Source organism: Lycorma delicatula, chromosome 1 (assembly GCF_047948215.1).
Source record: "Lycorma delicatula isolate Av1 chromosome 1, ASM4794821v1, whole genome shotgun sequence".
NCBI classification, from domain to species: Eukaryota; Metazoa; Arthropoda; class Insecta; order Hemiptera; family Fulgoridae; genus Lycorma; species Lycorma delicatula.
The window spans coordinates 88,583,474-88,603,890 of NC_134455.1; the positions used below are offsets into that span (position 1 = coordinate 88,583,474).

The 20,417-nt window shown below is 35.3% G+C and overlaps 1 protein-coding gene across 1 annotated transcript in view; it reads left to right on the forward strand.

Moving 5' to 3' along the window:
- LOC142317560 (uncharacterized) overlaps window positions 1-20,417 on the forward strand; it is an 80,568-nt gene continuing 60,151 nt past the window's right edge. Inside the window, exon 1 of the mRNA XM_075354118.1 lies at window positions 1-214. Coding sequence (XP_075210233.1) covers window positions 1-214 — 214 coding nt within the window. The remainder of the gene's footprint in view (window positions 215-20,417) is intronic.

Genomic DNA, 20,417 nt, shown 5'->3' on the forward strand with positions numbered 1-20,417 from the left:
ATGGACGAGGCTACGTTCAAACAGGAGTGTAGGTTTGTCTTCAAGACAGGGAAGGGTGATGTTTCTCTGTATCACGGGGTATTTGAGTTAGGTGCTGTCTCTTACAGAAGTTCTTGTCGAAGGGTAGAATCTGAACTTCGCATCCTGGCACGTCAAGCATTCTCAAATGCAGCATCAAATGTTGTCGCTTTGGCCAAAGGGCCGAATACTGCAAGTATGCGTCGGTCTGCGTGCATTGTGGTGAAGAAGGCCACAAGCGTGAGGATTGTGCGCAGAAAAAAGAAGCTTCGACTTGCGTCAACTGTAAAAGGTTGCGAAAGAGTCATAGGCACTCCGTGAAAAGTAAGTAGTGTGGTTGTTACAAGAGGGCCGTTGAGATTTATATCAACTCCCTCCATGGTTAGATTCGGTCAGATAAATGCCCAGGGTGCCTATGTAATCCAAGTTGAATTAGGTGAAGTTGTCGAAAAACGGAGCCCCGATGTTGTTCTTTTACAACATCCCTACGTGGTCAAGCGTGATCTGCCAGATTTCCCCGGTTGGAGGAAGTTTTTCATTGGTGACAGCAAGTCCGCCGTACTGTGAAGGATCGTGTCTTCATACGGTAAGCCTGTGACACGCATCACGTTGTTGTCAAGCTTGCCGTGGATGGTCTGGAACTAGTTATTATTAGTTCGTACTTTCAGTACAGGGATCCCACTACACAGGATTTGGAAAAATGGGATAGGATTGTTAGGCTAGTAGCGGGTCGTTCTATTCTTATAGGTGTTGATGCAAACGTCAAATCACCTCTTTGGGACAGTGGGATCATGGATCATGGTGGCGAATTGACTGAAGGATTTATCGCGCAGCATCATTTTGATGTTTTTAATGTAGCCGGCGAATTGTCTACTTTCGCCAGTGCAGTTGACTTGCGGAGGGCCTTCCATCGTACCAACATCGATGATACCATTGGCAAGGATATCCCTGGTAGGATTCTGAACTGGTCAGTAGTCGATGATTGCGCGAGTGATCATAGGCTTATAGTTTTTGAGTTGGTAGGTGGGCTACGCGATGTCTATATGGGGAACGTCCCTGTTCAGCAGGGGCGCTTCCTGCACAGGTGGGCAGATTGGCCTAGGTTTTCAAAAATTCTTGCGGCTGACTCCGAATTTTTGCTCGAAGTCTAGACGAGTCCCCATTAAATGACCTGGCCGAGAATATTTCTTCTGCGTAGTTGAAGCCGCTGAGCAGTCGATAACCAGAGGCATGGGTCGAGAGATAGTAGCCGGATGGTGGACTCGGGACTGGACAGCGATGAAGCGAACTATGGGCTGGCTCAGGAGAGCCACACAGTGTGAGGGTGATCTTGATCGACGTGCAGTTTTTCTGGCGGACTATCGTCGGAAAAGGACCTAGTATTTTCACAAGGTTATGACTTCTAAGCGTGATTCCTGGCTGTCTTTTGTGCAAGAGCAAGGAAATAAAGACCCATGGGGTATTGTCTATAGAGTACTTGGTCATAAGAAGAAGAAGAAAGACATTCTTATGTCGGCTCTCTCGACCCAGATGGAGTTATTATAGACAAAGATCGTGTCCTCACTCATTTGATGAATGATCTACTTCCAGATGATACAGAGGTTGCTGAAACCTCTTATCATCGACGTGTTTGCAGGGAAGTCTAGGTTTTCGCTTTGAGAATTTGTCTTCTGAGATTTCTGAGCCGGAAGTCCACCAAGTAATTTTTAGCCTGGCTAGGAATAAAGCCCCCGTATATGATGGTATCACAGTGGAGCTCCTTGTTCGCACATTGCCAGTGATTCTTGGTCCGTTGACTATGGTTTTCAATAGGATGCTCTTTGCTGGACATTTTTCAGCGTGTTGGAAGCGTGGTGAGTTAAAACTGCTCTTCAAAGGTGGCTACAAGGACTATAAGTTCTTCTTACCACGCTTCCATTATGGAATCGATCATTATGGTTTTCGCCCCGGCAAGGGCACAGAGGACGCAATTCTTAGTGTAATTGATCTGGCTTCATCCAGCGTGTGCAAATATGTACTCGGCGTCTTTTTGGAACATATCCGGGACCTTCAATAACTTGTGGTAGCCCTCTGCCTTGCTTCAATTTCAGCTGCGTGGGTGCACGTTAAATGAGATTAGAACTCTCTTGAGTTATTTCAGCAACAGAACCTTCTTCCCTTTACGATGGTGGCTCGGAAGTGGGAAAGACCCTATCTAAAGGTTGTCCACAGGGCAGTGTATTAGGTCTACTCATCTGGTTCGTTGAGTTCGACTCTCTCATGCGGATGCGGATGCCCAATGGCTGCCGCATCGTGGCGTATGCCGTCGATTGGTTGCTGCTGGTTGAGGGTAACTCGCGTGCTGAGATACAGATCAGAGCGACACAGGCATGCAAGGTTCTCAGGTTATGAAGTCTTCAGAATACCATGCACTGCCGAGGGCATGGATACCATGCAGCCATTAGCTGTAGCGCCATCTCGACGATGGTAGAAAGCAAGTAAATGTCACGCAGGACTCTGCGATGGAGTTGAGTGGAAGTAGGAGGTCTGCCCGCCTCTCCCTTGTAGTCCAGACCGGAGTCCGTAAATTAACCTAAGTCTAGAGTATGAACTGAAAGTTTGAGTTCACTAAGGGAACTAGGACTAAATTTCATTGTTGCGGACAACAATTTTGGTGGTATGTTGTTTTTCAATTTGCCTCGAATTTATGAGACATTTACAGGAAGTGGTTCACTTAAAAGTAGAACTAGGCGCGTAGTTCATGCTTCTGTGAACTCGGTTAGCTAGTTCAGAGGCCAACGATGTAGGACATTCAAGATGTCCGGACGAGGCCTACAGTGAAGGCAAAAGCTGAATTTAGGAATCACCGATGTAAATGTCTATTGAGGCATTTACATCGATGGCATCCCAACGAGGTCTGGCTTATTACTGTGAGATGTAAAAAGTTAGAGGGCGAAAGACGACTCTCGTTAAAGCCCATCAGGGCCTAGTAACGGGGGCGGGCGACCGGAAGCGTCACAAGGCGGGTGTCTTCCTCTACGGGGTTGGGATGTAAGCAAAATATCTTTGAATTTCCCAATTAGCTTTTATATATCTAAATAATAATAGATAAACAAGAAAATAAAGATATTGTCGAAATATGCTCGTAGTATCTAAATTTGTTCCATTTTTAGTAAATAAATTATCAGAAAACTTTCTTGTTCTGTACAATAAATAAACACTTTAAAATATGCTCCAAAAAAATCAAATTAAAATTGATAGTATACAATTTTTTTAAAAATATCATATCATAAGGCTTTTCAGTTAGTCATTTTCAATATTCATATTTAAAAAAAAATACTAAAATAAAGCTACATCTTTGTCCATAAGAAAACAAAACTAAAAGAATCCTCAAAACTAAATTGTAGAATCCAGCGATGAATTTAACATTACTAAAATAAGTATACACCATTAAAATATTTTAAGAAATATATATTTCATACATTTACTGTTAATCCTAACAACAAATATAAGACAACATTTTTCGGTTTAAAATGTAATAAAACCGTACTGAAAAATAATTATTTCGATTAACTGAACTAGGAAATTTCTGTAATTATGTTTATATTACATAATTAAAGGTAGCGTCCTAGAACATTTGGTAATTTCTTTAGAAAGATCTTATAAAATCTTTTAAAATTTATTTCACGGTGCAATAATTTGACTTGTATGGAGTTTTTTTTTTTTTAATTAGAATCGTTGAATATTTTATTTTACAGTATAAAAATATTATATTTAAATTTTTATACTGTGAAACTTATTAGTGGATTTTAATGAAAAAGAATGCACATAGTGGTCGACCGAAGGCTTCTATCCAAATTTTTATTTATCATTGAAAATATAATTTGGTATGATTATTTGGTAGTTGACTGGTCAATCAGTGATATTCATATATTTTTTACTCTCTTGTAAAGCGTAATAAAAATTAAAAAAAAAGCATTGAACAAACTCCCAAAAATAAAATAACATTAAAAAAACTTCATTGAAAAGAAATGATTGAGAAACACTTAATCAGTATTTTTTCTTTCGCCCAGTATCATACAATAATAGAAAGGAACCGCCCTTAGGTCATTCTCTATCATTTAAAAAAACCGCTTACTCATTTGGTGCATTCAGTAAAACATTATGTAAGAAAAAAAAAAAAAAAAAAAAAACAGAAACATACGAAATGAATTGAGAACGTCGTCCTTTTTTGATTTATATCAACGAGCTTAAATATTCATTAATCACACACACCTCAGGAATGGTCGACAGGAGACTGTACATGACTACACTTCATTTACATTCGTACATATCATCCTCATTCATCCTCTGAAGTAATACCGTACTGTAGTTTTGCAGGTTAAACAGAAAAAAGAAAAAGTACTAGAAAAGTATTCAATCAATGTAAACCAAATTTGGATGTGACCAACTAAAGATCATTTCCTTTCAGACATGTTAAAATACATCCAGCCTTGTAGAGTAATCAATGTTTATGTTATGGCCGTTGCGATGTGGAGGACCATAAAACCTTTGTGGTAGGTTTTGAGCGAATATTAACTGTAGATGCATAGGTGATGAATTGAAACAACGCCTTGTTGCTTATTGAACTGTTACTTAATTTCTTGCCGTCTTGACATTTCGATAACACATGATTGAACAGCTAACATATAACATAACACATATAATTTAACAAAACATATAAGTATAAAAAGAAAATAAGCGTTCATCCGAACATTAGTATGCGTATCCATCCGGACTGAATGTACAACACGACCGCTCTGGGTCAGATTCTGGCGCCGAATGAAAAAAGGTCGCTACATCATAATGACCACAACTTGCGGTATTATGACGTAGGACATGGTGTGACCAACGAATGACCATGCCGGAGAGCTCTAGCCCTCGCTAGGTAGCAGCACCCAACTGCACAAGTGGAACGTAACAGTATATAAAAAAAATATGTGGACACCACATGACTTCCTTGTACGCCTATTAAATTACATATATACATTTTTTTTAAAATGAAAAGTAGATAAAATTTTATTTCATTAATAACTTCTCATATTTTTAAATTTTTGTATGGTTATTATTGAATTATTATTTATTGTAACATTTTTTTTACAATCACAGGTTAATAATTATTAATAAATCAATATATTTAAATTTAAAAAAAAGGAGATGAAGTCGGATTCGAACCATGTGCCTTCTCCTTGTAAGATCCAAATATTTCATTAATTAACATTTTATGGCGGTTATAACTCTGGAACCAATGAAAATAAGTACCACTTATGATATATCGTTGAAAAGCTCTCAATGAGGGCTTATTACTGCAGTTAAGAAAAAGTCCAAAATCCAAAAGATTTGGATTTTGGGCGTTTTTGGTCACTTTGGTCCAGTCGATTGCAATCAAAAGGGGAGGTGCACAACTAGATGTTACAACAGTCCTAAATCCAAAATTTAAACATCCTATGACTAATAATTTTTGAGTTATGTACGTAGGTACAGACGTTACACCGAAAATAGTCAAAGTGGATATTTCCGTTGAAATTTGAAAACGGAAATTTTTCGCGATGACAATATTTCCTTTACTTCGTACAAGGAAGTAAAAAACAAAGAATACGTATCGAATTGAGAACCTTCCCTTTTTTGAAGTCGTTAAAATATTTTGCCCGTGCTTTAGTATTTTGTTAGGTAATATGAAAATATAGGTTTTTATGAGCATATTTTATCGATATTTATAATGAGGCCTCAATATTTATTAATTTTATTCAACTGCTATATGGTAGTCTTTGAATGTTGATATTACAAAACTGGGGAATTTGTAACATGTTTTGTCAATTGTAGAAAAGTGAGACGTCTCGCTTATTTTCATGTTGTAAAATCAGTTCAGATTTTATAAATATTTAGCAATGATATTTTAATGCTGTCACCTTTTAATCGCTTTCATTGAATTTTAAAATTTGTATAAAAGGCTCACCAGTCATTAGGTACTTGAATCTTAAGAAATATTAGAAAATTATATTATTTATTGTAATATTGATAATTACTGTTTTTGTTTGTTCTTTGTGATTAAAAATAACGAAAATTAATATGAACATGTTTCATTTTAATGGTGTTTGTTATTTTTAAACTTAATAAATTAGTGGCTTGGCACTCTATAGTTCAATTCTAGGAAAATTTCAGTTTGGTGTTATTTAAAGTATAAAAATGTAACTTATACGGCACTTTTTAGTTCGAAATAGACTATTAAAATAGGTGTATATTTTATTGATTTTTTTGTGTAGTTTTATCAGTTTTGTTGATCTGTATGTTGGTTGGGAGGATTTAATTATTTATTCCATCTTGGGAACTTTGAATACCGTTAAAAATTTAAATAGTGCAGAAGAGTTGCTTGTATTCTATCTTCATTATTAAAAATAGGGAAGGTAAAAAAAGAGAAATGAGCATATTTTTACGCTATCAACTTTCTTTTATATGACAAATTGAGATCTGTTAGATTTCGTAGTTCTATCGCAAGGAGTTTTGTTCACCGGCTTTATTTATTCTAATTTGTACGGTTACTTGTGATCTATTTTTTCTTTAAGTAATACAGTATGAAGCTGTGTATTATAATAATTGCTCTTAATTTTTTTATCTGATGTAAGCACACATGTAATGGAATTGTTTTGAAAAAAACTGTAAAACGGCCATGTATGTTTTTCGTGTTTGGCCGACTGAGGATCACGTGAAGCAAAATTTTGCATTTTATATCTCTTTATTTTGGGCATTTTCTTTCCTGATCTTCTAACAGTACTTCATTCTTTCGACTTGTTTTTGTGTTTTCTCTTCGGATATGACGTCGGTTTCTTATTTCTTCTTTTCTTGGAAACCACTGAAGTCTTGTACAGTTTTCTGAACGTTGTTTTATTTTGTAGTATTTCTTCACATATTTTCATTTATTTTAAGTCTTTTTGAACCACTGAGGTACATTAATTTCCGTTATTCTTGTTGTAAATTTGATTGAAGACTTTTTTAATGAACCTATTGTCATTCATTCTCAAAAGATGGCCGAATAATTTGGTTCTTCTTTTTCTGATGAAATTTAATATTTTTTCTCAGTTTATTGTATTTTGTAAAGGTTTTTTTACTGTTGAATTTGTATTCGTTTTCCCCTGTTTTATTGGTCCTCGATTTTCCTCAACATTTTCCTTTCTTTTGTTTGTAAATTTAAAGTACATTCTGATGACCATGTTAAAAAAACAACAACACTGTAATATGTCAAGCTGATGGTAGATATTGTATTCAAGCAGATTTGAAGCCTTTCTGTATTTTTCTGAAGTCCGCAAAATTAGCGTTAAGTATTGAAGATTAGATAACCTTTTGTGATTATCTATGAAACTTTGATAAAGAAATTTAATACATTTTCCTTCAGACAATTTGGGGACCGAAGTACAAAAATCATCAGAGTCTGGCACCTCTCTTTTAGTTTTGCCGTCAGAACAGAATGCAATATTTTTATGGGAACTTAATCAGTAAATAGAAAAAACAGTGCCTTGGAGTGCCTTGAATCGAATAAATTAATGAATAAATATTTAATTTCCATCATAATTTAGTTATACATTCCGTAGTTCACATAAAAAATGGTGGGTTTGCAATTCTTCAGATATCAAAAAGGGAACCCAACGGGTTGGTCTAATGGTTAAACTCGACGTAACAAATCAGCTGATTTCGAAGTCGAGAGTTCTAAGGTTCAAATCCTAGTAAAGGCAGTTACTTTTATACGGATCTGAATACTAGATCATGGATACCGGTGTTCTTTAATGGTTGGGTTTCAATTAACCACACATCTCAGGAATGATCGACTGAGACTGTGCAAGACTACGCTTCATTTACAATCATATATATCATCCTCATTCATCTTCTGAAGTACCACTTTACGGTGGTTCCGGAGGCTAAATAGAAAAGAGAGATACCAAAAAGGAAATGCTCTAGTATTTGCCTGGAAGAACTTAAGAAAATCGTGAAAAACTTTGGTCAGAGTAACATTACAAAGTAAAAGTATATTTTAATATAAAATATAAGTGGTTCATATTAATACATAATTATTTTATAAAATGTTAGGAGTACAAATATACGAAGGTAATAAATAAGTTTGTACCAGAATAAAAACCAATTTTAAAGGCATTAATAAATGATTTTTAAATTAATAAATGATTGAGTATACGTTAACTGAGTGTGCAATAAATTTATATTGTTCTAATAAGTATTATTTTATAACTCATCATTAACTATTTCTCTGTGAAAGGAAATAAATTATTCTAAAAGGAAAAAAAAATAATTAGTTGGAAGATCTTTTAAAGTATTTGTTATTTATTAAAAATATACAATCTTTTCTAGTGGTCCGGGTAAATATGTAAATCGAAGGCAGTTGTGTTGTTTGGCTTTTTTCAAGCGCATATATTACGTATTTTAAAAGCATGGATGATAAAACTGGTCTACAAATTAAAGAAAAATTTCGTAATTTAATTATAAGTAGGTGAACTTAATTCTATTTTTATGCTTAATTTTAAAATTAAATCAGTTTTCTCTATTGCTCTCAAATTTTTAGTTACCACTACTCAGAAATAATAGAAAAATTTTAACTTTATGATTTAAATGTTATTTGAGAAGTAACTTATGGCATTATAATCTACTTAATCACTTTTTATACAATTCTTTGTAATAAATATAATATATAATTTCAAAAGTGATAAAAATAAATAAAATGTAAATCTAGACCTGCATTTTGGAGGACTGGTATCTCTCTTTCTTTCAATATATATATATATTCTAGCAGACCCGGCAATGCTTCGTTATTGCTAGATTTGAGTATATATATATAGAGAAAGAGAGAGAGAGTTTAAATGAACACAATTGAAAATTTGATAAAAAATTAAAAAACTGAAAATTACGGAACTTCACAAATTTTACCTTTCAATTATTCTCCTTCCCTTTTCCCTTTCCAACTTCTCCCTTTCACCCTCTCCCCTCTCCCAGATTCCTTTTTACCCTTTCCCGTTTTCCTTTTTCCTTTTTGCCCGCGCGTAAATCGGTTCATTAGTTTTTTGGTCTTTAGCGAACACACATACAAACATTACCTTATATATATATATATATATATATATATATATATATATATAAATAAAAAGTATGTGTGTATATTTGTTTGTTTCGTAAATATCTCGACACGGGCGCCACTTAGCGGTTATAGTTTTTGCAAAAATATTTGTTTTCACTAACTAATATTCATATTCTGAATATGAACCAAATCGGTCCATAAATATAATTTTTCTTAATATCTCAACTCCAGCACCATCTAGCGGGTTCATTTTTTGCAGAGGTAATTTTTTCCATGTAAGTAACATGCATTCTGAATATGAGGATAATCGGACCATAAATACAATTTTTCGAAATATCTCGACGCCAGCGCCACCTAGTAGGTCCAAACTAAGTCAGAAACCTTCGCGAACGTGCGCACAACAACTCATTAAAGTTTCATCGCAATCGGATGAACGGTTTAGGAAAGCATAAGAGACATACAGACAGACAAACTATCATATATATAACTATCATATATATATATATATATATTTTTATTTTTTTTATATATATACATCCTCCTCTATGAATCATGAGACCTTGCCGTTGGTGAGGGGGCTTGAGTGCTCAGGGATACAGAGTAGCTGGACCGAAGGTGCAACCATATCGGAGAGGTATCTGTTGAGAGCCAGACTAAGGAATGATTCCTGAAAGAGGGCAGCAGCTCTTTCAGTAGTTGTTAGGGGCGTGAGTCACAATGACTTAAACGGCCGTATCAACATCACTCAGTCCTCTGAGTACTGCACAGCTGAAAGCAATGGAAAACTACAGCTGCTTTTTTTCCAAGAAAATGTGGCTCTCTGCATTTTCACATATCAATAATGGAGGCGCCTTCCTTGGTATAATATTCCGGAGGTAAAATAGTCCCCCGTTCGGATCTCCGGGTGGGGACTACTAAGGAAGGGGTCACCAGAAAATTAAAAAATAACATTCTACGAGTCGGAGCGTGGAATGTTAGAAGCTTAAAAAAGGTTGGTAGGCTAGAAAATTTAAAAAGGGAAATGGATAGGGTGAATGTGGATATAGTAGGAATTAGTGAGGTTCGGTGGGAAGAGGAAGGCGACTTTTGGTCAGGTGATTTTAGAGTAATTAACTCAGCATCAGATAATGGGCAGGCAGGAGTAGGTTTCATGATGAACAAGAAGATAGGGAGGAGAGTGGAGTATTTCAAAACGCATAGCGATAGAATCATTGTAATAAGGATAAAATCAAAACCTAAACCGACGATTGTTAACGTTTATATGCCTACAAGCGCCCATGATGATGATGAGGTAGAGTGTGTATACGAAGAGATTGATGAAGCAATTAAAAACGTAAAAGGAGATGAAAATTTAATAATAGTTGGAGATTGGAATGCAAGCATTGGAAAAGGCAAGGAAGGAAATATAGTGGGTGAATACGGGCTGGGCAAAAGGAATGAAAGAGGGGACCGACTTATAGAGTTTTGCATGAAGTATAATTTAGTAATTGCCAACACCCAATTTAAAAATCATAATAGAAGAATATACACTTGGAAAAAGCCAGGCGATAATGGAAGGTATCAGATAGATTATATCATGGTTAAGCAAAGATTTAGAAATCAACTCGTTGACTGCAAAACTTACCCTGGAGCAGACATTGATAGCGACCATAATTTAGTGATAATGAAATGTAGATTGGGGTTTAAAAACCTGAAGAAAAGTTGTCAGATGAGTCGGTGGAATTTAGAGAAGCTTGAGGAAGAGGAGGTAAAGAAGATTTTTGAGGAGGACATCGCAAGAGGTCTGAAAAAAAAGATAAGGTAGAAAATGTAGAAGAAGAATGGGAGAATGTTAAAAAGGAAATTCTTAAATCAGCAGAAGCAAACTTAGGCGGAATAAAGAGAACTGGTAGAAAACCTTGGGTTTCAGACGATATATTGCAGCTGATGGATGAACGTAGAAAATATAAGAATGCTAATGATGAAGAAAGTAAAAGGAACTATCGGCAATTAAGAAATGCTATAAATAGGAAGTGCAAACTGGCGAAAGAAGAGTGGATTAAAGAAAAGTGTTCAGAAGTGGAAAGAGAAATGAACATTGGTAAAATAGACGGAGCATACAGGAAAGTTAAGGAAAATTTTGGGGTACATAAATTAAAATCAAATAATGTGTTAAACAAAGATGGTACACCAATATATAATACGAAAGCTAAAGTCGATAGATGGGTGGAATATATTGAAGAGTTATACGGAGGAAATGAATTAGAAAATGGTGTTATAGAGGAAGAAGAGGAAGTTGAGGAGGATGAAATGGGAGAAACAATACTGAGATCTGAATTTAAGAGAGCATTAAAAGATTTAAATGGCAGAAAGGCTCCTGGAATAGACGGAATACCTGTAGAATTACTGCGCAGTGCAGGTGAGGAAGCGATTGATAGATTATACAAACTGGTGTGTAATATTTATGAAAAAGGGGAATTACCGTCAGACTTCAAAAAAAGTGTTATAGTTATGATACCAAAGAAAGCAGGGGCAGATAAATGTGAAGAATATAGAACAATTAGTTTAACTAGTCATGCATCAAAAATCTTAACTAGAATTTTATACAGAAGAATTGAGAGGAGAGTGGAAGAAGTGTTAGGAGAAGACCAATTTGGTTTCAGGAAAAGTATAGGGACAAGGGAAGCAATTTTAGGCCTCAGATTAATAGTAGAAGGAAGATTAAAGAAAAACAAACCAACATACTTGGCGTTTATAGACCTAGAAAAGGCTTTCGATAACGTAGATTGGAATAAAATGTTCAGCGTTTTAAAAAAATTAGGGTTCAAATACAGAGATAGAAGAACAATTGCTAACATGTACAGGAACCAAACAGCAACAATAACAATTGAAGAACATAAGAAAGAAGCCCTAATAAGAAAGGAAGTCCGACAAGGATGTTCCCTATCTCCGTTACTTTTTAATCTTTACATGGAACTAGCAGTTAATGATGTGAAAGAACAATTTAGATTCGGGGTAACAGTACAAGGTGAAAAGATAAAGATGCTACGATTTGCTGATTATATAGTAATTCTAGCCGAGAGTAAAAAGGATTTAGAAGAAACAATGAACGGCATAGATGAAGTCCTACGCAAGAACTATCGCATGAAAATAAACAAGAACAAAACAAAAGTAATGAAATGTAGTAGAAATAACAAAGATGGACCACTGAATGTGAAAATAGGAGGAGAAAAGATTATGGAGGTAGAAGAATTTTGTTATTTGGGAAGTAAAATTACTAAAGATGGACGAAGCAGGAGCGATATAAAATGCCGAATAGCACAAGCTAAACGAGCCTTCAGTAAGAAATATAATTTGTTTACATCAAAAATTAATTTAAATCTCAGGAAAAGTTTTTTGAAAGTGTATGTTTGGAGTGTCGCTTTATATGGAAGTGAAACTTGGACAATCGGAATATCTGAGAAGAAAAGATTAGAAGCTTTTGAAATGTGGTGCTATAGGAGAATGTTAAAAATCAGATGGGTGGATAAAGTGACAAATGAATAGGTATTGCGGCAAATAGATGAAGAAAGAAGCATTTGGAAAAATATAGTTAAAAGAAGAGACAGACTTATAGGCCACATACTAAGGCATCCTGGAATAGTCGCTTTAATATTGGAAGGACAGGTAGAAGGGAAAAATTGTGTAGGCAGGCCACGTTCGGAGTATGTAAAACAAATTGTTGGGGATGTAGGATGTAGAGGGTATACTGAAATGAAACGACTAGCACTAGATAGGGAATCTTGGAGAGCTGCATCAAACCAGTCAAATGACTGAAGACAAAAAAAAAAAAAAAATATATATACATATATAAAAAAGATAAACTTAGGTATTTTTATGTACCTCGAAGTCTACTCTTGTAAAAACCAGCAGTGGTCATTCGTCATAGGTTCATCCCATTGTCTCGACTCTTTTTTATTTGTAATAAAGTATCGTTCTGATATATGTCCGCTGCAGCGGGACTGTTGTCGTTTCGTGCATGTGCACTGAATAACTACATCTATTTGCTTGCTACAGACGCTATTACGTGATTGTTAGTCTTTGTTTACAGTTTCCTGTCTTGATTTAAATGTCTCTGACTATAGACAGTGCTATCGATTGTGAAATACATTCATTACTTAAATGCAAGAGGTACAAAAGCGGCGGAAATTAATGAACTGAAGTGAAAATTACAGATTAGTGAAGTGTACGGGGGATAACGTTATATCCGATGGAATGGTGAGAAAAAGGGTACAAACGTATACGATGTGGCACGGAGTGTGCAACCGTTTGTCATTACTAATGATCTGGTGATAAATAATCCAGAACACAAAAAAGTAGAGACTTAAAGATCGCGTGAATTAGTAAGTGTAAAAAACAAAGAATCAAAGAACCCAGAGAAGGAATAAAAAATATAAATCTTGATTGTCTGAGAGTAGAAAAAGCAGTAATCTTCCTTAAATCATTCTCTACACAAGTAGCAAATCCTGCTAAGGTTTGCTACTTGTGTAGAGAAAACTTGTTTGCACGGAAAAGTCCGGGAGAATAGACGATTTACGATTTCATCACTATGTAATAAATTTCCTTTAATTTCACAAAGTGTTCTCTATGAAATTATGCCGGTACGCTTAAATTATCGGAAGTTCATCTCACGCTGGGTACCAAAAATGCTGGTTGAGTTGCACAAAAACAATCAGTGGTTTGAATTTTCCCACGAGATACAGCAATGAAAGCGGTCCATATTTAAGCCGAATTGCTACTGGTGACCAGACATGGGTAAATAATATTACATTGGAATCGAAGCTAAAATCCATGGAATGGAGACATTCAACACCTTCCAAGAAAATGAAGTTCTAGCAAATAATCTCAGCCCGGAAAATCATGTGGAGTGTGTTTTGGAATAGACAGGGGCCTTTGTTGGTTGATTTTTTACCTCGGTATAAAATGATAAATGCCCGATACATATTGTGAGACCTTGACTAAACTTCGTCGCGCAATCCAGAACAGAAGACTAGGCTTACTTAATAAGAGAATCGTGCTGCTTCACGACAATGTTTGACCCCACGCGGCTCATCGCACCCAAGATCTCATCGCGTCAAAGTGCTGGGAACATCCTAGGTTTGATGGGGATGATTGATCATCCCCGGTGTAGTCCTGACCTGGAGCCCAGTGACTATCACTTGTTCCTGCATTTAAAGTAACGGTCAGCGCCACGACCACGGTGAGGACGTCAAAACACAAAACAGCCGTTCAGCAATAGTTATCTTCTCGGAGGGTGGATTTCTATGAAACGGGAGTGCAGAAGCTGATCACACGATATACAAATGTCTTAACGTAGGCGGAATTATGTAGAATTGTATATTAAGACCCAGAACTTGAGATGAATAAAAACGTTTTAAAAAACAAATTGCTTGTTATTTTTTTATACAAAAAATGATACTTACTTAAAAAACATGCCTCGTATTTTGATGGAGCCTCTTTCTTTTTTTCGTTGCTCACAGCACCGAAATTTAGAGGGAAGATGTCAAGATTAGAGTACAAAAAATGTTCTTCAACTTAAATTTTGTAGTTCACTGAGAGTTTCCGTATTAACAAAACACTTTTTAAAATCTGTTTGTTTATAAGAAAACCTTGAACAACGTTTTTAAGTGATTTTCATGCTGCAAAATCGTTAGAGTTCAATTTGTTATCAAATATATGATTACCTATTAATTCTCTGATTTCAGGCTCAATGAATAGGCTCTTTCAACTTAGTATTTTTATTATTCCTACTTTTATTTGTAAATGCGGTAAAATAACTCGGTGAGATTCAGCAAACGGAATGTTCTTTATATTTCTCTTTCGTGAAGTGAACATGTACTTATTTTTGCTTAGTCTTTAATTAAGCAATGCTAGATTGATAACACGGTTATCCCATAAACACAAGAAATAAAAATGCCTTGTAAAGTAAGTACATTATGTAAGTACAGATGTACTATAAAAAATTACAGTATTCATATCTAATTATATATGTTTATAAACTAGCTTCCTTGTTGCGGTTTCGATCGCTGTATATGGTGTACTTGCGTTTCCCGTCGCGGCCAATTATTTTTATTTTATGTTTTTTAGTCAAGGTCGTCTAGGTCGACGCCGGCGTCTAGTATGATGGATCTAACAGTAAACACTGACGATACAGTGGTGAGGGCCCCAAAAGGAAGGTGGAAGTCATTGAAACTAGCAGTGAAGGGGATCTCACAGAAGAGGGGGTATGGACCACCTTCTGGAGATCATTACCAGATCGATAGAACTTTGTTGCCGGTACACAAACACCAAAAAAGAAATTAAGAAGTGCGCGGTTCTGGTCAGTGAGAAAGCGAGGGATGTGGAACTTGTGATGAAAGAGCTGTACGCATTATCGCGTTGTCACAAATAGAGGAGGGTGTGCAAGACGAGGAAGTCCCCGGCCTGGTTACCAGGAGGTGGTCAGGGGAGTACTTTAATAATCGTGAGGAGGTAAAGGGGTCCATCTTTGAGGCCAGTGGTGATACTTTAGCTACATATGAGTTAGTGGAGGATGGCAGGACAAGCCATGGTAGGAAACTGCTGGACAGAGTCGCCACCATGCTTAGGCTAGTGAGGCAATCTAAGCTGAAGACAGCCGGTAGAGGAACAATGCCTAGCAGAAGTATTAATAGGGGATATCGAAGAAGATATCCAGGACAGAATGTACACGGTGGTAGCGGACACTTGGGCTGGGGAAAGAGTAGTTGTTGAGGACTTACACAGGGCTGTAAAGAAAATGCAGGAGATTAATGCCGTGGTTAGATATAGCTCAATGACGAACAAGGTAGGCGTACTTCTTAAGAAAATGCTAGAGTACCATGGTAGAAGGACTGGTGGTAATAGGGTTGTGTATCTGGACGAAGCGATAGCGGACGGGGCGGCGAGTAAACGGCCGCAGCAGCCCACCAGTACACTTGTGATTAAGGCGGAGGGGGCTATGTATACGGAGCTCTTCAAAAAAGTCAAAAATGGTATGACCAAGGAAGAGATCGGGAACAAACTGTCCATCAGGAGAGGTAGTGGAGAATACTTGCATATGAAAGTGATGGCCAACAAAGAAGAAGCTGTAGAGGTTTAGAAGAAGATGTCGCGTAAACTAGAGAGTGTGAGTATCACAAGTGGGTCGCGTAGGAGAGGCCTCATTATCGTTAAGGATCGAGGCGGAAGTGACAGAAGTGGAGCTTCTAAACTCCATTAGTAAGGCCATTGGTGACAATGGAAAAATGGAGGATAAGAGGGTAACCTCCTTACGCTCGGCCTTTGGTGGCACGAACAGAGCCACAGTCACACTGTCAGCAGTGTCGGCGATGGCGTTAGCGGGGAGGAGAAGAATTCACGTGGGATGGATCCACTGCAGGGTGTGCCTGAATATGGAGGAGTCAAGGTGCTACAGGTGCTTCGAGGTGGGACATATGGCGACCAGATGCAGTGGCCCTGATAGGTCGGCAATCTGTCATAACTTTGGTGAGGAAGGGCACCAGGCCAAAGGGTGCAAGGTCATGACGAAGTGTTTGAGGTGTGGAACTGGGCATCGGATTGATAGCGCCTTTGCGGTAAGAGAAATGCTTAGAGTTCTGCAGTTAAACACGAATAGGAGCGCGGCATCACATGATGCGCTCCTGGAATTGTGAAGGCGGAAGGGAGCAGACCTTCTGTTATTGTCTGTGAATAATTTGATGGGCTGAGGAGTGCGGCGGTTTATGGGAGCGGTGTGCCGACCCTAACCACCAGTGAGAGAAATGGATTCGTATGGGTTGAGCTTCCAGACGTTGTGGTCTTTTCTGTTTATATTTCGTCGAAATCTGATCTGGATGATTAATTGAATCTGAGTGATTTAAGAAAATGGGTATACGAATAGCTGTTTCGGCCATCAGACTAGGAGGCAGCTTTAGAAAAATGAAGTATTTGCAGATCTGAAGGCATTTGATTATCTAGAATGGAATGAAAGGTTTAAAAGTTTGAGGACAATCAGACTAAAATGTAGAGAAAAAAGACATTTATTCAATTAAAATAAGAATCAAGTATGGTGATAGTAATAAGAATAGAAGGTGAAGAAAATTAAAGCTAATCCAGAAAAGAGTCAGACGAGGATGTTGTCATAACTTTTTAATTTATACAAAGAAGAAGCGTCGAAGGAATTAAACATAACATTAGAGTAGAGAAACTTCAAAAGACTAAAACTAAAACTGTTAAGATTTGATTGTTCCTTTGGCAAAAATAAAATTAAAAAAAAATTTTTTTTTTAATACTTTTATTTATAGTCACATCAACAATTAAGTCATTAACGACTTATCAGTGTAATGTAACTGTACTGGTAAATTTGTAGTCTTGAACAAACTCAGGTCGACTACTCCTGAGACGAGTGGTTAATTGAAACCCAACCACCAAAGAACACCGGTATCCACGATCTAGTTTCAATTCCGAATAAAAGTAACCACCTTTATTAGGATTTGAACCTGAGAAATACGACTTCGAAATCAGCTGATTTACGACGACGAGTTTACCACTAGACCAACCCTGTGGGTTATTTTTTAAATTTTGTTTTACTTAATACAAGTTGTTACATAATACAATTGTTTTACATTACAAACCTAAATTTCTTATATATTAATATAAAAAACATATTTAATGTAAGAAATTAGGTATCTCCTTTAGAATATTCCGTGTTGAGAATTACTATCAAAATAATAAAAAAACTCTTTAAATTAAAATAATTAATTAATTTACGCTGCCAGAATACTTTACACTATCCAATACAATCGTGTTTTTTCTTGTTTTACGATAGTTTCCTTCAAACAATGCATTCTATTAATCAAAGAATACTTTCTCTATATTTATCTATTTCAAATAAGTAGAACAGTTGGCACTTTTTCGGAATCCAACAGGCAATTTTTTTAAATTTAAAATTGCTTATAATTATAAATATAATCTAACCAAACTTAACGTACGATCGCTTAGCTCGCTAACCTTGACTAACGAGTGAAGCGAGTAAACTGTTAACTTTGGTTAGATTATATTTATAATTTCTCTGCTAATGGTAAAATTTTTAAAAATCTTAAAAAAAATGAAAATTGTGTAAGTGTACTTTTAAAAAATGGCTGTCGGACTTTGATAAAGAACCGAATAGTTTTCCACTTAACTGCAAATGAATTGAGAGAAATTATGAATGACAGTTTTATTGTAAGGAAAATAATGAACTTCGGAAATAATTAAAATTACAACAAATCAAAGAAATGTGTCAAAAATGAGGATTATGAGAAATTATATATTAAGATCGGAAAACAAAATATACAAAATATACAGAATTTTTATATTGAGGGAGTAAAAACACAAAGGATGGACGAAATAAGGTACAAATTAAAAAAAAACTAGCATAAGTGAGCTGACCATCCCCGAAACAATACTGTTAATTTAATATTCATAGCGCATTAGTAGCACGGTTAGTCAACTCATATTAAAAGTAATTGTCTTATATTTGAATCAGCTATGATTCAATTCAGTATTAAAAAACAATTCTTACAATAAATATTTAACAGTGATTTTAAACATTTTTTAATTATTAGGTCTATTATTGTGAGAAAATTATTACTTAATTTGACACTAATTTACAATATTAGAATTAACACTAAATAAAAATAATTAATATTTAATCGAATAGAACGTAAAGTGGAGGACATGAAAACAGACACTAAATTACAACTTCAATTTTCTGTCATAACTCGGCTATTTTTTAACCGATTTCAAAAAATAAAATATCATTTTGTTCAAAATAAAAGGTTTAATATTTTAGTAATTGACATACATTTTGATAAAACTTATATTTATAGAGATATAACAGATTGAAAAATAAACATGGCCGCCATTTTGTTATTTGCTTGACTTTTGCTGCCATTTTTCCTAAGAATATTTATTGTTTAGTTTTACAAGTAGAATCCGAAAAACTATAGCCAGCCCACCATTTTAGAAATTAAGCAAAAAAGAAGATTAAAAATATATTATCCACCGGCTTGGTTTAGCGGTAAACTCGTCGTCGTAAATAAGCTGATTTAAAAGTCGAGAGTTCTCAGGTTCGAATCCTAATAAAGGTAGGATTTTAAAACATATATACGAATTTAATTATTAGATCGTGAATACCGGTGTTCTTTGCTGATGGTTGGGTTTTCCAGTTAACTATACGTTTCAGGAATGATCGGCCTGAGATTTTTCTAGCCTATACCTTTACAGGTACAGGTATAAACTGTACAGCCTAAACTGTACAGGTACAGTTTCATTACAGTGAAAAGTCGCTAATGACTAATTATTGATGCGCTATAAATTAAAATATTTTTAAAAAAATGATCATTTATTTTAAAATTAAATTTTTTTTAATTTTTTGAAGCCAGTTTTATGATCTATCTTTTTGAAGTTTATATTAATTAATATTTTTTAATATATTTTTATTTAAATATAGATAGGCCAAGAAAAAATGCTGCCTGTATGAAATTACACCATTAAAAAAAAAACGTAAAAATCTATAAAACTATATCTAAATAAACATGAAAAAAATTAAAAGAAAGAAAATAAATAAATAGTTATCTCTGGCTTTTCTGTACTCCCAAAAATCGATTATTTTTTTACCCTAAGTTCGTAAAAACATTAAACTTTCTCGAATTTTCATGCAAAAATATTTTCAGTATTAGAATTATTCAAGCGATAAAATAAATTTTTACATTAAAATAATCCACCACTAAGTAATAATAGCGTCAAAATAAAAGAAGAAAATTACCTTTAATTCCCTTATTTAGGTAGAGTGTTATTTTTATTTTTATCTGAAAAAAACTGATCACGAACACCAATGGAAATTCCTACACAAATAATCATTGAAATCAAATCATAAACTGAAGAGTTGAATTTGAACATAAAAAAAAAACAAATACATAGGGTTGAATTAAGCCCATATGTTTTTGAAGTCAGTTAAAATTATTTTATTATTTATCAAATATAATTAGAAATAAAAAATAATTCAAATTTTTATTCTAAATGTCTGCCGAGGCAGAGGCATCGGTGGCATACCGACTAAGGCCTGGCTGATGACTGTGAGATGTAATCAGTTAGAGGGTCTAAAGACGACCTCCAGTAAAGCCCCTCAGGGCTCGGAAAGGAGGAATTGGTGTGGCGACCGAAATCGCCATAAGGTGTGTGTCTTCCCCTACGGGGTTGGGATGTTATACGAATATATTATAAAATAAAATGAAATTTTCTGACGTTAAAAGTGCTATAGATTATT